The 17,579-nt window shown below is 52.9% G+C and overlaps 1 protein-coding gene across 1 annotated transcript; it reads right to left on the minus strand.

The window, feature by feature from the left end:
* Positions 1–9,153: 9,153 nt before the first annotated feature.
* TICAM1 (TIR domain containing adaptor molecule 1) lies at positions 9,154–16,907 on the minus strand. Its single transcript, XM_019744289.3, has 2 exons — positions 16,545–16,907; positions 9,154–11,667 (listed from the first exon to the last, which is right to left on the minus strand). Exon 2 carries the CDS (start codon positions 11,522–11,524, stop codon positions 9,458–9,460), a length of 2,067 nt encoding a protein of 688 aa, XP_019599848.2. The 5' UTR covers positions 11,525–11,667; positions 16,545–16,907; the 3' UTR covers positions 9,154–9,457.
* Positions 16,908–17,579: the final 672 nt, after the last annotated feature.

A 17,579-nucleotide genomic window follows, 5' to 3' on the forward strand; every position in this document is an offset into this window, starting at 1 on the left:
CCGCCTGACAGTTCCTTGCGGGGTAGGCCAGGGAGAAGGCGGGAAGAGGGTGCCACTAAGAGTAAAAGGCCATGGTGCCAGCCCACATAAAGGACCAGCCCTCGGGCCACCATCTCCAGCTGGAAGAGTTTCTGTTTATGTGCTGGGGTTCTGTGTAAGGTTTCATTCAGAAATAGCGTGTCACTGCGTAAAAAGAAAAAGTGAAAACCACTGACTTAGTTCAAGCCCCACATTACGGTAGGGTTGCCACCGAAGCGAGGACGGCTTGATCTTCCTGAAAGTCCTGCTGTGTGCCTGGCATGTTCCCGGTCCCCTTAGGGGTACAGATTGAGCCATTGTTCCCCAGGGTGATCTCCCCATGTTCTCACCTCATGGCAATGGCGAAGGCCATGCCATGGTGACATTTCACCTCCAGTAGCACATTGGGCTGGAGGGTTCTCTGTCTTCTGGCTTCACTGGGGACCCAACAACTCTGAACAGCTAACACCCACTCAGCTACAGTGTGAATATATCCTTGCCTTAAAGGAGTGGGTTTCAAATTGGCAGATGCTCTCAGACCCATGCCCTCCCTGCAGACACAAGACTAGCAAAAGTAATTCCTGAGCCCTGACTATATGCCGGCCCCCTTCTAAGTGCGGAGGGGCCACCTAATTAACTGCTCACCACAGCCCTGTCCAGCAGGTGTCATCATTCCCACTGTGCAGGTGGGGGAAACGAAGGCTATTAGGTTTTATGAGGGTCACCAAAGAGGAAAACTGATCTGTGCCAACTGCTTGCTTTACAAGCTCAGACCAGAGAATCATACTGTTGGCCTCAGACTTTGCAATGAAAGCCACTCTGAAACAACCCAGGCAGGTTTCAGATGAGGTGGTGTCATAGGCTCAAAACGCGTAGGTGTGACCTGGTCCTGCAGGGCCCCAGACAGCGGCAGCCAGCAGAACGGAAGTCATCTTTCTGCCAGCCCAAGTCCTGGGGTTCCCTCAAATTGCACCAACCAGTAGCCCAGGAGTAGGGGATGGAAGAGCCCACCTCCCCAAACATCTGTACTCCAAATGTAATGGGGGTTACTGTAAAACGAGGGACAGATGCCATTGCCTGCCATTTATCAGTGAAGAAACAAGCTCAGAGACCAGCTGGCCTGCCCAAGGACAGCCAGGATGATGGCGCACAGACGGGAGGGGGCTTGCCCAAGCTCACTCAGCCACCCCACCCGTGAGGTCCACTGCCCCCTACTCACTGTCGCTTCCCACCCTACTTCCTGCCTCCACAGAACTGAATCAGGGCCTGAAGTTCTCCTTTGCTTATATACTTGCTTACTGCCTTTCTCAGACCTTCCAGAGCCCTGTGAGAGCCGCCTTGGTCCCTGCCACGTCCTCAGCACCCGTGAGTGAGTGGGCTCAGGGATAAATGCCTCGCCTCCCAGAGCGCCCGTCCTCCTGGGACTACTTGGGGCCGCAGCAGAGGGCACGGAGCAGGCCCTGATGGCTTGGCCTTGCACAGAGCCTGCTGCCCCATGGGATTCCAGCACTGTCATCTGAGCAGTGTTTACAGGGAGAGGAGCGGAGTGTCCCGGCCCAAGGTTAAAGATAGCACAGCTCCGAGTCACATCACAGGCCAGAAAAGTGACACAACCAGCCCCTGGCACTGCTGGCCCAGTGAGGCACTGACCACGTCCCCGGAGAAAGATGGCTGGGGGCGTGGACTCCTGTAGAAGACTGTTAGGACTGGGCAAAGAAGGTGGTGCCACTGTTTGCTGCAACAGATGTTGGCAAGACCCAGCCTAAATGCGGGCAGCGCCACCCCTCCTGCAGGGCCGGGGAAGTGTTCCCTCCCTGACCCCGGCACCTGTGTTTCTCATAGGTTACAGAAGAGACAGTGAACCTAGGCACTGAAGAAGACATTTGAGATTCCCAGTGCAACCCCCTCCCCCTGCCCTGATGTCCCCTACTAAAAACTCATGGGGCAATGAGCTTGATAAAATGCCACCTCCTCTGTGAAGCCTTCCCAGATCATCCAAAGCACAGGCCCAGCCGTCCTACACCACATGTCCCTTGTGTATTTCTTAACCTTTATAACCTTCACCTCTACAATTATCTTTATGGCTTCTTTTGTTCATGGTGTCCCTTCCCTAGAATGTCAACTACGCAAGCTCATTCCCTGCCATGTGCCCAGTACCTGAAAGGCCTGACGCACAGTAGCTCTCTGAAGTGTTTGTTGAATGAATAAGTGAACTCATGTGGCTCCTCCTAAGAGCGAGGAGGCCTGTGTGGCCAGATCAGAGTGAGCAAAGGTGAGCAGGAGGAGGAGGGGGACTAGGCCCTAGTGAGCTGTTTGGGTTTTATCCTTCCTCTTTTTTTTTTAAGGAGGGTGCAGCTCAAAGTGCTCCATGCAGGGATCGAACCAGCAACGTTGGTGTTAGCAGCAATGCTCTTTAACCAACTGAGCAAACTAGCCACCCTGGGTTTTATCCTTGGGGAGATGGGCAGCTGTGGCAGTTTCAAGCCAACAAGAGGAGTGATCTGGTTTAAGCTTTGAGGTCAACCTGGCTGAGGCTGGAGGGAGGGATTAGAGGGGTGAATCTGGAGGGGGGGACAGGCAGTGCAGGTGAGTGCTGGAGGGGAGGGGGCACAGGTGGAGAAGCAGACATTCCTGATCTACTTTGGAGTTGGGCTGGCAAGAGCTGTTGATCTGGGTTGGGGAATGGGGACCGAGAGCAGGTTTGGAGCCAGAGCCCATAGGTGGGTGGATGGTAAGGCCGTTTAATGGGCTGGAGAGAAATGGAGCCGAGTTCTGGACTCGAGGGGGCCCTAGGGCCTCGTTCACGACTGTATACGTGGTGCCCAGGAAAATGCGTGGCTCGTAGTAGGCGCTCAATTAGTATTTGTTGACTCTCAGTCCCGGGGAAGGTAGGCCTTTGAGTTGCTGAAGCAGCTTAGCATTGACTTCCAAAGGACCTCAAATTCAGATGGCACTCGGGGCTGGCAGGTAACAGGCAGGTGGGTATCTGTGACCAAGCTTCAGTCAAAGAAGAGATCACAAAACTAGAAAATATTTTGAACTGAGCATAAAACAGCATATGAAAATGTGTAGAATGCAGGTAAAGCAGTGCTCGAGAGAAATGCATAGCTTTCAACATTTAGAAGAGAAAAAATAGAGAATTGATGATCTAAGGCATGAGTCTGCAAACTACGGCCTGTGTGCCAAATCCAGCTTCATTTTTGTATTTATTTACCAAAATAAATATTGTCTTACTAAAACAAAAAGCTGTTCTTCTTTTAAAAGTTTAAGTAGTATGAAACACAGTTTGGGGGTGGGGGGTGTCTGGATTCAGTCCTCAGGCCACCAACTGGCCATCAATCCTCTGATTTAGTCCAGTTTCCTCTTTCAGAGAACGAACATGTTTATTGGGCAGTGCAGAGTAGTGATTAGGGCCCAGGCCACCTGACTTTGGGAACAGTACTTCCCCTCCGTAAGCCTCAGTCTCCTCATCTGTAAACTGAGGTAACGGTAACTGCTGCTTCAGCATCGTATGGTTTAGATGAGGTGACCCATGCAAACGTCCCAGCACATAATAGGGCGCCTACTAGCTGCATGCCCATTCATACATAGAATACATGGACGAACTAAAATTTTTAAATAACCGTGTATTTATTTGAATGTGTCCTAAAGAACAAAGCGTAGCTAGCCCACCCCAACATGTGAGTTCACAGATGTTAATACTGCAAATGATCCAAGTTTAAAAATAAAGACGAGTTCATATTTTATACACTTTTTTTCCCACTGAGATAAGATTCACCATTGTAAAGTGTACAGTCAGTGGCTTTTAGTATAGTTGCAATGTCTATTGTGTAACCATCACCGCTATCTAATTCCAGGAGGGAAAAAAAGTTAATTTTAAAGTCTGCTTAAAAAAATTATCAAATGACCCAAGGAATAGAGATTATTAAGAGGGCAGATGGCCGGCAAAGATCATGAGGATGGTAGCCAGATAAGCACAATTTGGGAATTGGTGGGAGGATGCCACAGAGCGTCACAACCCTTTATGCTAAAAGGGGACTCTGAGACCCAGCAAAAGATAGGTCTGGCACACCTCAGCCCCTCCCCCCCCAGCCTGACGGCCTCCAGGGCCCGGGTGCCATCAGAGAAGGGCGATGGGGTTTACAGGACAGGGATGGGCACAGAGCCGGGTGAGGGGTCAGAGGGACCCCAGGTGAGCCTTGGGGAAGAGAGAAGATTGGGCCAGGCTCCCCTGAGAGGGCTCAAGCAGCTCCTTTTCTTGGGAAGAAAAGTTTTTGTTTTTTTAAAATTTCCCTTGGAAATTGGAAACCCGGGGCTCCTCCCAAGGCTATAAAAAGGCTGTGTCCACTGACCAGGTTAAAAATAAAAGATCCCCACCCGGGGGCACTCTGTATGGGCAGAGGTGCTATGGAGGCTGGGCAGCAGCGGTAGAATTTGTTTTGTGACCTACGGCATGTGTCTGCCTTCTCAGTTAATGGAGAGATTTATATGGCCCCTGTTATTTATGGAGGCTGTAAGTGGGGAGAGATGGTTTGTTGGCATGGCTTGGAACTTGGCACTCTGGGGTTCCCTGTCCCAGGGGCTCTCTTGGCAGGGGGAGAGGCTGGAAACACTGTCCAGCAGCGCCCCTTGGTGGCGCTGAATGCTCATCGCAGCACCAGAGTCCACAAATAAAAGAAATCTTGTTCTCCTGGCCAGGGGACACCGGTCAATCGCACTGGCTGCTCACCGTCCTTCGGGGACGCCAAGCTTCCTCCTACCACGGGGTCTTTGCCTGGGCTGTACCTTCCATCTGGAGTACCCTTTCCTCCCTGGAGTGCCCCCTCCAGGAAGCCTCCCTGATACCACCCCCAGCACCCTCTGCTTCCCCCATCACACCTGGGACCACCCAGATTTTAACCACCTAGTCTTGTGTCTGTCTCCACCACAGAGCTGTGAGCCCCAGGAGGGCAGGAACAGAGTCTGCTTTAGTCAACACTGTGTCCCCCAAATCTGAAACCATCCCCGGCACACAGTAAGTGCTCAGTATATACTGTTCAATGGATGGATGGATGTTGGAATGAATGAACTGCCTGCCAACACGCAGGAAGGCAATATGGCATCAAGGGGCTGTTTTACAGATAAAAACAGACTTAAGCAGTAATTCGAATTCATTTATTGAGTGCCTGCTATGTGCCAGGCACTGGGATCCAGCAGTTAAGTCAACAGTCAAAATGCACATTCTCATGCAGAAGGTGGACGACAATGTACGCAATGAATAAGTGACTTATTTTGTCCAAAAATCCTTAGTGTTATGGAAAAATAGAGCAGAGTTGGGGTGATCTGGAGGGTGTGTTGTAAATGAATTGCAAACGGGGTGTACAGAGAAACCCCCATTGAAAGGATGACATTTAAGCAAAGATCTCGAACAGGGAGCTATGTAGGTGTCTGGCGGAAGGGCATTCCGAGCAGAGGGAACAGCCTGTGCAAAGGCCCTGGGGGCACAAGGAGGCCTGGTGTGTTGGAGGATCAGAGAGAAGGCCCCTGTGGCTGGAGCAGAATGAATGAGGGGGGAGAGTGGGAGGAGGAGAGGGTAAGGAGGGGACATGTAAGTTGTGGGGAGGACTTGGGCTTTTATCCTGAGGGAGGTGGGAGCCCTGGAGGGCTGTAGGCAGAAGGAGGGGCAGGACCTGATTTGGGTGCTCACATGCGCCCTCTGGCTACTGCAGAAAGAACACTGTGGGGGTCAGGGGCAGGGACCGGATACAAATCAGTCCCACGAGGGTCTCTGGGGAGGAGAATTGGGTGACTGGGGACTGGGAAGGGAAGGCAACTTTACCCCAGTTCCTCTTTGGTTACGTTTGAATTTTGAACCATGGAAATGTATTCCCTGTTGAACAGAAAATAATTTTAAATATGCATCTATCAATTGTGTCGTGTGCAGTGCCACACTGGCTCTTGGGGAGGATGGGGGGTGGGGGAAGGTGTCACCTCCTCCGTGTCTCGCCAGGCAGTGAGACAACCAGATTGCGCTAGAGATGTATATTTGTAAGATTCAAACGCAGCCCCCACTACGCACCGTGGACCGGTTCTGCCCAAGCCAGGCCTCAGCAGCAGTCGCAGCCGCGCACGTGCTATGTGACATGGGGCAAAGCCGTATCCTCTCTGAACCCAGAGGGTGGGAGACCTTTTGTAAAATAACTATCTCAGAAAGCAGGAACACAGCTATTGACCTTCGAAAAGAAATCATGTTATTTATTCACATTTCACAGTTTATCTTTAAGCTGTTTGACCCAGAGGGGACATGGGACGTCCCCGGGAAATACCCAGGCCCACGTGGGCACGTGGCGCGGGCTGACTTCGGAGCTGGTTGTGGCCACCAGGGGGCGCTGGGGCAACAGGAATTGTGGCTGAGCCCCCAACGCTAGGAAATTGTTCTCCGCCTGGGATGGACTTGTCCTATCCTACACAGTCTCTTCTGCAGGCTTTTGCCATGCTCCGACCACCTCCAGGAACACTTTTCACAGCCCATGGCTCATTGCTCAGGTCTCAGCTTACTTCCTCCTTGCAGAAGCGTCTCAAACCCCCGCAGGCTGGCCAAGCATCTCCTTTGGGCTCCAGCAGTCTCCTACACTTCCCCATCATAGCCTTGGTCACCTCATTACTGTCCGTCTCTGGCATTGGACCATGCACTTCGAGAGGACAGAATGGGGTTGTCCTGGGTCCCCTCCGGGGGTGCCACTCGGTCATCACGGTGCCCACACAGTAGAAGCTCAATAAATGTGGGTTGGGTACATGGATGGATGCATCCAAATTCTCCCCAGTCACTGCCCAGCGAACTCCATGGGGGCAGGGAACAGGTCTGTGTCTCCAGAGCCCACCACAGGCCCGCATACAGCAGGTGCACAGTAATTGTCTATCAAAAAGATTAAATTACCAAGCACTTACTGTGTGCTATGCCCAGGACAAGCTTCTGAAAACACCACAGTGACCAAGACAGATCTGCCCAACCCTCGCAGGGTGGGCCGGGTGTGGTGGAGAAACAAGGAATTAACAAATAATGAAACGAACAAGAATAGTTCAAAGAATTTAAAACGTGAGGCAATGAATTAACAGGTTGCTCAGTCCCCACATGGGCTAGAATCCAGTACAGCGAAGCCTGGCTCCTTCTCCTGCCCCTGAGGGCTACTTGTGTGCTGTGTCACCCTGGCTAAATGACTTCACCTCTCTGGGCCTCAGTTTTCTCATCTGTAAACTGAGGACAATGATAGTCTCCAGCTCCTGGGGCTGTTGGGAGGATGACATAAGCTAGTCTGTCCTAGTTCCCTAGCTCCCACCCAAACCCCAGTTTGTCTTCCCCAAATAAGCCACCAGAGGGCGCCCGTGAGCACCTGAGTCAGGTCACATCCCTTCTCTGCCTCCAGCCAGCCCTGCAGGGCTCCCACCATCTTGGGTGGGTGGGTGGGTGGGTGGGGAAGCCCAAGTCCTCCATGTGGCCCACAAGGCCTGTCCCCTGCCCTGTGCCCTCCCTGCCCTCAAGTCCTCCTTCACTCCCTTCCAGCTGCATGGGAGGAGCTGTTCCTCCAATAGGCTAAACATGATCTTACCCCAGGACCTTTGCACTGGCTGTTTCCCCTGCCCAGATCATCCCCACCCCATCCCACCCAATTCTTTCCATAGCCAGCTCCTTCTCTTCTTCCAGGTCTTGGCTCCAACACCACCTCCTCAGAGAGGCCCTCCTTGGCACCTGGGCCAAAGTTCTCCCTCCTGAGACACTCCCATCACCTCACCCTGTTGATTTCTTTCAGTCTCTTCACTTTCTGAAATTATCTTGCTTCCTCATTTGATGACTCATTCACTGCTCCCTCTCCTCACCTCCAACTGCAAAGAAAGTAAGGGACAATCACAACAATCCCTACTGTACCCCAGTGCCTGGGAAAATCCTAGCACACTGCAAGGATTCAATAAATGTTGGTCAGATGAGCAAATGGCCTGTTTACTACCACCGTCCAGTTATTTGCAGCTGGCTCTTGTCGCCGAAACCCTCTGGGTTAGGACGCTACCCTACCCACCCCATCCCGGAATCTAATCTCAGGCTTCACTTCAGCATGGCTGGAACCTCATCTCAGGCTTTCCTCCCCAGGTTTCACTTCATTGTAACTGAGAGGCTGGGAGCAGAGCCTTGACAAAATCTGAGTCAGCCACTAAAATAGCAAGTGGTGAGTGATAGCCTGGGTGACTCATACCAGGCCCGCCCTTTGGGCAGTAGGCACTGGAGGAAAGGGCATGCAAAGTCAGTGTTCAAGTCTGGCTGTTAGTTGGAGGGGGGCTACAGCTATTTGGCTTGGCCTGCCCAAATTCACCCTTTTTGGGCCTTCTGTCATTTCCTCCCTTGGAAGTTTGGCTTCTTCAATTGTAATCTCCCACTTCCGATCCCTGTGACTTTCAGGACCAGAAGTCACCTCTTTGGGCCTCAGTTTTCCCCATCTATACAATGGGTCCAACCATTGAAGCTTCTACCTGGAGGGGGGACACATTTTGGGAGATTAAAATATGTTTAGATATTTAAAGCCTCCAGAATTGATAAGTGGTGAGTGCTCAACAAACATTAATTCTATTCTTCTCAAAAAAAAGATGAATCCCCTCCCTGCTGGGCATACTCAGTTAATGAGCCCTTACACTGCCCCTGGTGTTTCAGTGTTATCCTGTAAGATCTGCTGATGACCTTGAAACATTGGAATCATAAACCCACTGCTCAGATGAGAAAGCAGAGGCTCAGAGGGGCGAAGACACTTGCCCCAAATCGCATAGTGGGATCTGAGCCCAGCCTTGGTGGGGGCATCAAGGCAGACCTGCCCCACTCACCACCCCCCCACCACCACCCCACCCTCCGTGTGTTTTCTCTCCATTTCCTCTAGTATCAGAACCACTCTTAGCAAAGCACATGGCCATTGGAAGACTACATTTCCCAGTTTCCCTTGCGGCTGGAGAGGAGCTATGTGACTCTGTCCTGGCCAATGAATGAGTACAACTTCTGGTTCATGCTATTCAAGGGCAGAAGAGAGCTTGTCCCTTCCAGTTCCCCTTTTTGGGAATAGCAGCCACATTTTTATCTTAACAAATTGCTAAGCAGAGGTCTCCGAGAGGAGAACGGCATTAGAGAAGCATTCAATAAATATTTATTATAATTAAAATACCATACTAATATCCCCCAGCCCATTCCCTACCACCACCATCCAGGGAGAGAGAGAGAGATTGTAAACACCACGTCCAATTCTGGCCTCCAGAGGACTGGACAGTCGTCGGGGCCCATTTTGCATGATTTTCTAAGACATGAAGGTGTCCCCAGCCATGCCCTGAAAATAACAGGTGACCCCATGTTCTACTGCTTCCCTTGGAGATGGGGGCTCTCCAAGGCCCAGACCAAAGGGGGTCAAGGTCATTAGGCTGCATCGTTTGGTCATTCTGCTTCCTGTGTCTTGTCCTCGGGCGCCTGGGTCCCTCTCTGGTTCCACATATGGTTGTTGAGCCCCAGCTGCACCATTTGTGCATGGTGGATAATGAGGGGCTGCAGCCCAGGGCTCTGAGGGGTCACAGGTGAGACTGGCTGCGGGAAGGCCGATGGCTGCGGGAAGGCCGATGGCTGCGGGAAGGCCAGTGGGTGGCTGCCAGCCAGCCATGGAGGCAGGTGCGGTGGCTGATGGCCAGGCCAGGTAGGAAAGGGTGGCTGGGCACTCGGGGGCCCTTGGCTCCCATAAGGCACCTGAGCCCCAAGTGTCACGTGGCTCCTGAAAGCTGTCTGGAGGTTCTCCATCTGCTCCTGCCAGGACAAGCAGCTCTGGACGTAGGCTGAGTACGCGGCACTCCACGTGGCTGCCTGCTGCCGCTCAGCCTCCAGCTGTTGGCGCTGGTCCCGAAGGGCCCGAGCATCCTGTTCCTTCCTCCAGTTGGCCTTGTAGGCCCGCAGCATCCGGGGCTTGAAAGTGTTGGCCACCTTCCTTGAGAAGATCGGGGAGTGCTCGTCCAGCCACACCAGGCTGCTGAGCAGGCTGGACGCGTCGGGGCTGAGCTGAGCCCGCGAACTCTCCAGGGGCAGGAAAGGGACCACGCAGTCCTGCCGCCCGTGCTGCGTGAGGCTGTGCATGAGTGACTGGTTCACTTGGTGCAGGCTCAGGCGACAGTCAAAGTTGGCCGTGAGCAGCAGGATGGTGAAGGCCGAGTGATCTATGGCGTCTTGCAGGCAGCGCAGCTCGCCGCGCCCGGGCACCTGGAAATCCTCGCAGAAGGTGGCCCCGTCGGGCACTCCCAGGGCTTGGAGCTTCTTCCGGACACGCAGGGCAATGTGCTCGTCCTCCTTAGCGTGCAGCACCACAAAGTTATAGAAGTTCTGCTCCGATGAGTCTGACATGGGAGGAGGGGGACACGGGCTCGAGGAGGCTGGGGGAGCCGAAGACGGAGGCGGTGGAGAAGGACTGGAAGGGGACGTCTTCGGGTCTGAGGGAGTCGGTGGGCATGGCTGGGCTGTCGAGGAAGTGATGTCTTCTATGGGACGTTGTAGTGGCATCTGCTCCTTGACAGGGCAGGGACTTCTGGAAGGCGAGGGTAGAGATTTGGGGGCTGGTGACACTTCTGTGCATTCCACTGGGTAGTGGGTGCTGGTGTCTGGAGCTTCTGACAGGCCAGCAGGGCTTGCATCTAGGGCCACCTCTGGAAGCCTGGGGCCTGGGCTGTTTGGTGGCACTGGGGTGTCAGCCATCTCCCCCGATGGGGGCCAGCTCATCTCCTCGGGCTCCTGGCCGCCCGTGGGGACAGGCTCAGGCACTGGGCTGGCCGGGGGCTCATCACACAGCCTGCTGGGCCCATGGGAGCTGCGTTGCAGGCTGAGGAGGGCCATGGTGGGCGACTGGCTAATTTCCAAGTTGCTGGCCAGGGAAGCTGGGCTGCCGGTGGATCTCAGGGAGCAGCCTCTGCTCCAGCCCAAGGGGGCCTCAATAGGCTGAGGAAGGCTGTGGGTCCCAGAGGAGGGCGGGAGGCAGCCCAGATTAGAGTGGAGGGGCTGGAAGGCCCCTGGGTCGCCAACGATGTCCCACCCGCACCGGTCCCGGGCCTCCTCTTGGAGCTCCCCAAGCTGGGGGTCCTCCCTCGAGCTGAAAGCCTGGAGGGCTGCCCGGTAGGCTACGTCCCGCATTGGGGCGGGGCACAGCTTCTCCTCAGCAAGCAGGTGGTACACCCGGGCAACAGTCCAGGACACATCTGGGGTCTCCTCCGGGGCACTGGCACTGCTGTCCATGCCGGCCCACTGGCGGGCCACAAGCCGGGCCACTGCATCTGCCTTCAGGGCCTCCAGGGAGATCCTGGCCTCGGTCTCCTGGCCCAGCGTCAGAAGCACCATGACATGTAGGAGGTCTGCGCCCTGGCAGCCCAGGCGCAGGGTCTTCAGCTTGTGCTTAAGATACAGGAGCTTGTCCTGGCCGGCCGCACCTAGAATGTCAAAGGCGCTGGAGAGAGACGGGTCCATGCAGGCCATGGGCACGGGTGGGTGTGGCCTCCGATGGAGGTGGGACAAGCGCTGGCTGGTGGAGGCATGTTCCACACCAGCTGCCTTCCTGCACACGCGGTGTCCCCTACCGACTCACTGTACCGGGTCTCATGGGGACTACCGGAGCAGACCTGCAGAAAGCAGGAACACACAGTTACCACCGGAAAGTGGGCAGCCCTGGGAGGCATCCCAGACACCCCCACCTGCCTGCCTTCTAAGGTCACCATGACGTATCATATAAGAGGGATCTTGGGCAAGATGTGTCACCTCCCTTGACCTCTTTCCTCCTCTGTACAAGGACAGCAGCCAACACTTGTTTGCAGACAAAGAAAGTGAATCAGAAAGGTGAAGTTACTTTTGCCCAAAGTCACACAGCCAATGAGTGACTGATTTGGGATTTGAACCCAAGCAGTCTGGCGCCAAAGGTTGTGTGCCTCACCACAAGACTATACTGCCTTTTAGGATAATAATAAGCCCACTTTTGGGATTGTTTCAGGGGACTGAGTTGTGTTCAGGTATGGAAAGTTCTGAGTCCATTGACTGGAAGTCAGTAGGTGCTCAATACATGTTTGAAAGGGAAGTAGTGAGCCTCCTAGATGACCCAATGACCCCCACACCCTGGCATTCACAGCCTCGGGGAGTTCTTCCAACGTTGTGGCAGAGTTGACCTCAGTGAGTGACAGAATATAGCAGAAGTGATGGGGTGTCACTCGTGATATTAGGTTATGAAACACACTGGCTGTTCCATTCTAGTATCCACCCGTGGTGAGACCTTATAGCCTAGAGCAGTGCTTCTCAACTGGAAACAACTCTGTCCCCCCAGGGAACACTGGGTAATATCTGGGGACATTTTTGGTTGTCGTAACTGCAGGGAAAGGTGCCCCTGGCATTGAGTGGGTGGGGCCAGGGATGCTGCTCAACACGCACGCCACAGAGCCCCCCACAGACGATGATCCCGCCCCAAATGTTGCTGGTGCTGAGGTTGAGGGACCCCGGTCTAGACCAAGAGCTGAGTCGCTGATCCACTCCCCTTTGCTGATAAATCACAGACTTCATTGTATAAATGATTCAGGATTTTTAACAATTTCATTTTGAGCAGAGGTCATGTGGTCCCCTGGGGCTCCATGTCCAAGGTCGGTGATTCCAGGAAAGTCAGACACAGGGCAGAGAGAGCATTGGGGGGGGCTGGTGTTAGCAAGGGGGTGTGACTGAGCAGACGACGGGAGTGGGAACACGTGGCGCGGGGGGGGCAGGGGGCGTGTGCGGAAGGATGTAAGGAGGTCAGTGGCTGTCTGGCTGTTTCAAAAATGGAAGCAGCATGACATGATGAAATGCTGATCAAGGGAGGGCGGACACCCAAACGATGGAGGTGACTTCCTAGTGCAGGGCACAGATAACAACAAATAAATGAGTGAAACTCTCAGTATGTCAGCTGGTGATGAATGCCACGGAGAAACGTAACGGGGAGAAGAAGGGTCAGAAACACTCAGAATTGGGGGTGAGTGTTTGCAGTTTTAAACACCGTGCATGGTTGAGGAAGGCCTCAATGAGAAGAGAGATTGCAACAAGACATAACAACGGGGAGAGAGTGACCCATGGGGTCATCTGAGGGAAGAGAGTTCCAGGCAGAGGGAACAGCCCATGCAAAGGTCCTGGGGCCAGGTGTGTTGGAGGAAAAGCGAGAGGCCCCTGTGGGTGGAGCAGAGCAAATGAGGGGGAGAGAGGGAAGAGAGAAGGGCAGTGAGAGGAAGGGGACAGGTAGTGCAGGGCCGTGTGGGCCTCGGGGGGACTTGAGCTTTTACCCCAAGTGAGTGGGGCCTCAAAAACAAAATCACCTTGGACCTATCTGAATGCAGTGGTCTTGACTTGTGGGTGTTGCTGTGAGACAAAGCCGGCTCAGTGGAACCATATTTGCTAATATTTGAATAGAAGCCAGAAATACAGATTTTCAGGAAGTTGCTGTGTTTTGCCAAGTTGGCGATCAACTCAAATACTTTTAAGAGACCTTGTGAGCTTAAAAACAAAAGTGGGCCAGTGTGCCATACATGGAGGAAAACCTCTAAACCTTGTTACATAATAAATACATGAAGTGTGTGAGGAAAAGGAAAGGATTTATACATAGTATTCATTCAAGAAGTAATTTTTCAGCTCTGTCATGTAATGGGCACCATTGAACATATCAGGACAAAAAGAAGAAAAACACTAATAGATTCTTCCCTCTTGGAGCTGACAGTGTAGAGGGTATGACATATATATGATATGTAATATATTATACAGAATTCAGAGGAAACAGCCTGTGCAAAGGCCCTGAGGCCGGACCGTGCCTGGTGTGCTGGAGGAACAGAAAGGAGCTACCTTGTGGCTGAAGCAGAGTGAGCGACTGGGAGAGAGGGAAGAGGGGAGGGCAGGGAGGTGACTGAGCAGGTTGTGCAGGGCTTTGTGAGTTGTAGGGAGGATTCGGGTTTCTACCGAGGGGCGGGACCTGACTCGGGCTCACAGGCCAGAGACTACTGCAGGGAGTATAGACTGTTGAGGGCAAGGACTGGAGCACGGGTGCTGGGGACCAAGGTGGAGGTGACCCTGGTTCAGGCAATGATGGGGGCTGGACCAGGTGGTGATCTCAAACGATGGAAATGGTTGGGTTTGTGGATAATTTGGAGACAAAGGGAGCAGGAGAAGGCAAGGAGGACACTTGGGCTTTTGGCATGAATGCCTGAGACTGGGACGATGTGGGAGGAGCTGGTTTGGGGTGGGGAGGGAATAATGAAGGGTTGTTTTAGGCATGATTCCTTTGACCAAGTCTTCCCTGTGCTCCCATCACCTCCCTGCCCTCACCTCCTGCCATTTTCCCCCTCATTCCCTCTGATCCAGCCACAGTTCCTTAAACACCACTTTCCTAGATACACACTCTGTGCTGGATCCTGCCTCAGTGCCTTTGCACCAGCTGTTCCCTCAGCCTAAAACACCCCCAGATATGCAAACAGCTGGCTCCTTCACCTCCTTCGGCTCTCAGCTCAAATGTCACCTCCTCATCAAGGTCAGACCTTGGCTACCCTGCTTAACACTGAACTCTATTCCCCTACACTCCCTGCTTTTTCTTTTCTCCTTTGAAATTCTTGCCACCTGACACTATCAATTTTATTTGCTTATTTGGTTGAATATGCATTATTTCCTACTGGAGTAAGCACCACTAAATCAGGGATTTTCGTCTGTTGTTCACAGCTGTATCTCTGGTGACTGGTCCACAGTAGGTACTTAATAAATACTTATTGACTGACTACATCAATGATTGGACAGAACAGCACCTGGCACACAGTAAGACCTCAAAGAATGTTTTCTGCTTGAATCCTCTCTCCCCAGCAAGACAATAAGGCTAATATGCTCTCACCAGGACTGATACATAGGAGAGCGCAATTCACTCCTTTTGGCTAATAAAGAAATGTTACTTGGAATAGTATTCTGCTGTAAGAAAAGATGAAACAGTGCCATTTGCGACAACACGGGTGGTCTTGAGATTATTATGCTAAGCGAAATAAGTCAGAAAAAGTCGAGAACCATATGATTTCACTGGTATATGGGATATAAAACTGAAAACAAAGGAACAAAACAAAGAAAGAAACAAAAACTCATAGACGCAGACAAGTGGTTACCAGAGGGTAAGGGGGGTGGGGGGTGGTAGATGAGGGTAAACAGGGTCAAATATATGATGGAAGAAGTGACTCTGGGTGGTGAATACACAATGTGATATATAGATGATGTATTACGGAATTTTACACCTGAAACTCATGTAACTTTACTAACCATTGTCACCCCAATAAACTAATTAAAAAAAAAAAAGAAATGTTACAACAAGACCTGGAAAGCAAACATAGCCAGACTGCCTCTGAAAAATGTATAGGAAACTGAAGGGGCATTTATTCAACAAGTATTTATTGAGCACCTACTATGTGTAGGCCTCCTCCCAAGCCTGGATCTAAGGAATCTTCCCTCCAAGCCAGTGGGGAAGGTACTGGATACCTGCCCCCTGCATTTTGCACACACTGCTGTAACCGTTCACAAGTTTTGCTTATTGTCTTGAAAGGGGGCTCCATTGAAGGCATGGTCCCTACTGTATGCCCAGCATACTGAACAGGGTCTCCTGGCATACAGCAGTTGCTCTATAAACATTTGTTGAAGAATGAATGAATGCCCCTTAAGCAGAGAAGGAAACAGAGGCTCAGGCAGTTTCGGTAGCCTGCTGCACCCACACCCCACACCTCCAGCCTGCCCTTGGACACTGTGATGCCCCCTCCCCTAAGCCCTTGCCTTAACCACAGGGAGAGGGTAGAAATGGGCAGAGGGGGGAAGGGTGTACCCTGCTGATCGCCTGGAACCACCAGGGCTCTGAGTGATGCCAGTGCCAGTACTGGGCAGGTCCTGGTGCCAACCCCATACTCCACGGAAAGGGATGGGGGTGGGGCACTGGAGATTCCCGGAGGCCCCGGATCTCAGCCGATCCTGGACAGACTGAGGAAAATGCGCTCCTACCTTGGGAGAGGTTCCCAGGAGCCTCTGGGAAAGGTGGGAATTCCGGGCCGGAAGGGGTTGAGGGGCAGCGGGGGCAGCGGGGCGGCGTTCCTGGGGCAGAGAAAGCTCCCAGATTTGGGAAGGAATCAGAAACATGAGGGAGAAATGCGGGGCGCGGGGCTGAGGAGAAATTGGGAAGATTAGGGGAGATCTGGGAGATGGGGAATACGGAATATTGAAGCGGAATTTGGGGTGCAGGAAAGCAATGCGAGGTATGGGAGGTAACGGAGGTGGGGTGTTGGGAAGACCTGGGTCACCGGGGAGAGGAGCTGGAGCCCTGAGAGGGGCACCGAAAACGCGGCGCACGGACGCCACAAGCTGTGGCGGCGGAGGCAACTGGCCTGGAACCCTGGCGAGGAGTCGCGGGCGCCCGGCTACCTGCAGGCGCCCCGGCCACACCCCGCGCCCCTCCTCAGCCGGCCCTGGACGCTTCCACAGTTACCTGGACTCCGAGGTTGGCCCCCCGAATCTCTCGCGTCCTCGGGTCGGGGGTTTGTGGCCAGATGGCCTAGCGGCGGTGCCCGCAGAGCACCGAGCGCGGAAGGCGCGCGAGCGGACCCGCCCCCGGGGCCTCTGCCTGCCTCTTCCGCGGCCTGGCGGGGAGGAGAGAAGGAAGGTGAGGTCACGCTTTCCCAGCGGAACCGGGAAAGTCCCCGAGACGCCCCCAGCGCCACACTCCTCCGCTCCGCAGGCAGCAAGTGTGGGCACCTCCCGTGCGCGCTCTGGGGACCACAACGGGACAGGAGGTTCAAAGCTCTGCCCTTGGGGGAGGGGAGAGTCGGGGGGCACAGTCTAGTGAGAAAGGAACCAATTTAAAATTAGATCATCTCCATTAGTAATCAGTGCTGTTCAGGAACTAGAGCAAGGCTGGGATAATGGGGGAAACAACTGAAATTGGGAGGAAGAGGAATCGTCGCTACCCAGGGAGAGTTGGGGAAACCCATGCGGTTGGAAGAGGGGCAGCAAGATGGCATATCTTGAAGCTGCAAACACGACGTTTTAGAATTCAGAGGGGTCCTAACCTTTTGGGGGTCCTGGACCCAGAGTGGACATATCCATGGGGCATAGTTAAGACAGTACCCAGCGCCCGTTATACTTTCAGGAGCCCACGAAAATGTTTCATATCTTTTAAAATCAGAAAAAGAAAAATGAGTAGAATCCAGCCGGGATGATATTCGTCTTTATAACAATGCAGTTGTAAATGTAATTTTTATTTATTTTTTAATGGAGGAAGGGGCCTATGAAATTATGAATGCCTTTGGGCCCTTTTGTCAACCTGGAGAATAGAGGAGCCTTTTCTCAAAAGACCACTTGTAGATAGATGAATAAAACAAAATACAAGGAGGTTACAAGGCTATGTTGAAATGCATTTATTAAAATATATTATTGGGTGAATGAAAAGCAAAATGTGGTATATCGAGTCGATGGACTATGTATTGTTCAGCCTTAAAAAGGAAGGAAATTCTGACATCTGCTA

This window comes from Rhinolophus sinicus, chromosome 15 (assembly GCF_057876585.1).
Source record: "Rhinolophus sinicus isolate RSI-liver-muscle chromosome 15, RSI-T2T, whole genome shotgun sequence".
NCBI lineage: Eukaryota > Metazoa > Chordata > Mammalia > Chiroptera > Rhinolophidae > Rhinolophus > Rhinolophus sinicus.

Coding starts and splice junctions, on each gene's coding strand:
- TICAM1 (XM_019744289.3), bottom strand. CDS start 11,524: ATGGCCTGCATGGACCCGTCTCTCTCCAGCGCCTTTGACATTCTAGGT.